Consider the following 3,066-nt stretch of genomic DNA (forward strand, 5'->3'; position numbering starts at 1 on the left):
AAAATGTTGATGCCACACAATTTGTAGATGTCATCTGCATGAAAAGGACGCACGACATCAAACAAGAACTCTTGGATGAAAAACAGGAATACTTTTCCATTAAAAGGATGCGCATTGCGCACATAATCAATTAAACAGGGACTTTTGATAGTATTAGCTTACAACTTTGCGATAAGTGTGTAAGTATAGGGAACACGGTTAGATAAAACCATGGTGGTTTTGAAGCCGGAGAATTGGGAAGTTGGCATAAGTTTTCTTAGATGGCGGGTGAATATCGCCCGGCCTTTGCATCCGATGGTACGGTACACGCAGCTAAAAGATCGAGTTGGCATAGCAATTAGCAAACATGCATATCCTTTTTGGAAAGATCGCGTAAAACTACTAGACAGATCTTGTCCATTTATTCAGGAGTTGGCCCAACTCACGCTTGATGCATAAAGAGAGTGAGGATGTCGCCGCATATTCCTCAGTCGGTCAAGAAAGTGAGGTCGCCGGCGGCGGAGCTCTTCTGCGGGCCGGGAGCCGGGGAGGGGGAGGGGGGCACGTCCTTGCAGCAGTAGCAGGTGGTCTCGCCGTGGAGGACCCTGCAGCGGCCGTGGGCGTATCCGCGGGCCTGGCAACAGTGCATGCACCAGCTTGCTAGGATGCACATGGCCATGCACTGCTCCCTCAGGCTGCCGCACGCCAGCTCGCTCCGCACCACCGTCGTCGACATGCCCACTGCAGTCAAATTTGAGCAAAATTCATATGCATCCGATTGATTCATGAGAATTCAAACACTTACGGGAAGCGACGAGCAGGACGGGCAGGAGCAACAGTGTCTTGCCCATCTCGTATGTAGTCCTGGATGCTTCCTCGTGTTGGATGATCAGTAGCGAGTGGATGCTTAGGCTAGGTGGTGTTTTTATAGGAGGAGAGCATGGGGAAAGGGATAACATCCTTATTATTGAGTAGCATGTACTCTTACAAAAACACCCTTGCAAAAAGTCAAAAATACATCCAAGTCATTGGGGTGCCACAGTATTATTGCCCCTTCATCCATCAGCGGCGCACGGTGAGTAAAGCTCGTTGCCCTTCTGGGTCTCCGTCTCAACAGAGCGAAACCGTTGAAACTCAGAAGTTTGTAGAACTAGCGACCAATATGTAGACCAGAAGATGTCGAGGACAGTGATCTGTATAGCAAATCGCTGCCCAGAAGAAGGAAAATGTTGGAATGTGCCTGTAGAACGCCCCATATCCAGCTAGATGGAGTCAAAGAACACAAATCTCACAATCTCCCGGTCAAGGCCAAGGCTGGTCAACTTTCATTGGTCAATACTCAAGATGGGGGATTAAGACACACATCCGTGTTGTCCGCTCCGTGGGGCAGCGACACCAAGACAAACATGCAAAAGTAAAATTCGGACACAGAGAAAGGGATCTAGGGACACACCATCCTCAGAATGCCTCCGGAGGATAGGCACCATCGGAACTAGAGCAAGGTGAAGATACCTTATTCCACACCGAAGGCGATGCCATCGTCTCGCCACCGCTACTCAGAGACCAAACAGAAGCAGTACAGTTTACACCTCCTCTCGGCGCTCTAGGGGCATATGGAGGGAGTGGGGGTCATGGAAGGGCTGCCGCCTGCCTAGGTCGGGAGAAGTTTAACACTTCTTAGCTTAAGTGGTCTCATTAATTTGTCAAGGATATATTTGACACCTAAGCATTTTAGTTATATATAGGAAATGCTGGTCCTAGTGAAGTAGAGGATAAGAGAAATATTTTTTGAAAAGTTATGTTTCCCTTGTTTATATAGATAATATTAATTAATGTTCTCATATATATGTTCCCTTCCTTAATGTTGGTGATTAAGTAACACCATTCAACAACATGTGCCGCTTGCTCGGGCTAGAACTACTTTATATTAATATTATTGTACAACAATGAAACATTGCTCACTATACATATATACTTTCTGAACATGAAACTTTATGGTAATTAGAAATGCAGTTGTATAATTTCCGCATATTCGAACAATATCAAAAATGATATATGGACTTTATTTAATGCATACTTTTAATATTTGTATAAGAGTACTAAGATGCTTTAAATTTCAAACATGCCATACAAAGCAAAGAAAACCATAGTCCAAATGTTACAAGTATGGACTTGAAGAAGCAAAGGAAATTAGAAATGCAGTTGTATAATTTCCGCATATTTGAACAATGTCAAAAATGATATATGGACTTTATTTAATGCATACTTTAATACTTGTATAAATACTAAGATGCTTTAAATTTCAAACATGCTGTACAAAGCCAAAAAACCATAGTCCAAATGTTCGAAGTATGCACTTGAAGAAGCACTCTGTTTTTAGTATTAGATTAAAATTTGAAATGAAAGATGTCATGACCATGACAATGGGAATTGCAAAGACTTCGTGCCACAAAAAATTGTCACAATTATTATCTCTATCACAGTGAAGTATTTTAGCACAGAAAATATCCCAGTAATATAACAACAGGAAAATTCATTTTAGCACCGTACATTTTGATCTCCTGTAGAGGAAGATAACTTCAGAACCATACTTATAAGTTATCGCTGGTACAATCCTTGCACATTCAGATATGTAGTCTTAACTCATTTGATCATCAGATAAAAACGGAGAAACCACGGAATTTCAAGCTCTAGTCTGTTACATAAGAGTATTAGATTGCAAGATAACAAAGGAAACCTTGATACATGTATCCCATGCATCGATTTGTTTTTACAAAGTTGAAATTTTACCAACAATACCGGCAAATCTGCAGCCCGCGCCACTAAACAATCTAGTATAACACAGCTAGTATTTTTGCCTACATTTGTTCAGATTGCTTGCTAGTTACCAATAGATGACCTCTCTCGCATATCCACTTCCAAATGATAAAAGGCACCGAGATCCCATAAGGTACCAGCATAACACAGCTAGCTGTGCCACAAAGAAGTCTCAACCTGGCAATTAACCATGCACACAAAGCTGCCACGAAACTTCAAAATTAAAATTACCGGCATCTTCCAGGATGGTTATATAGGAGAATATGATCA

General features: G+C 42.1%; 1 protein-coding gene across 1 annotated transcript; it reads right to left on the minus strand.

Moving 5' to 3' along the window:
- Window positions 1-313: 313 nt before the first annotated feature.
- LOC123076879 (uncharacterized) lies at window positions 314-975 on the minus strand. Its single transcript, XM_044499062.1, has 2 exons — window positions 785-975; window positions 314-720 (listed from the first exon to the last, which is right to left on the minus strand). The coding sequence occupies exons 1-2, from the start codon at window positions 936-938 to the stop codon at window positions 467-469; spliced, it is 408 nt and encodes a 135-aa protein (XP_044354997.1). The 5' UTR covers window positions 939-975; the 3' UTR covers window positions 314-466.
- Between the last annotated feature and the right edge of the window lie 2,091 nt (window positions 976-3,066).

Source organism: Triticum aestivum, chromosome 1A (assembly GCF_018294505.1).
Source record: "Triticum aestivum cultivar Chinese Spring chromosome 1A, IWGSC CS RefSeq v2.1, whole genome shotgun sequence".
NCBI classification, from domain to species: Eukaryota; Viridiplantae; Streptophyta; class Magnoliopsida; order Poales; family Poaceae; genus Triticum; species Triticum aestivum.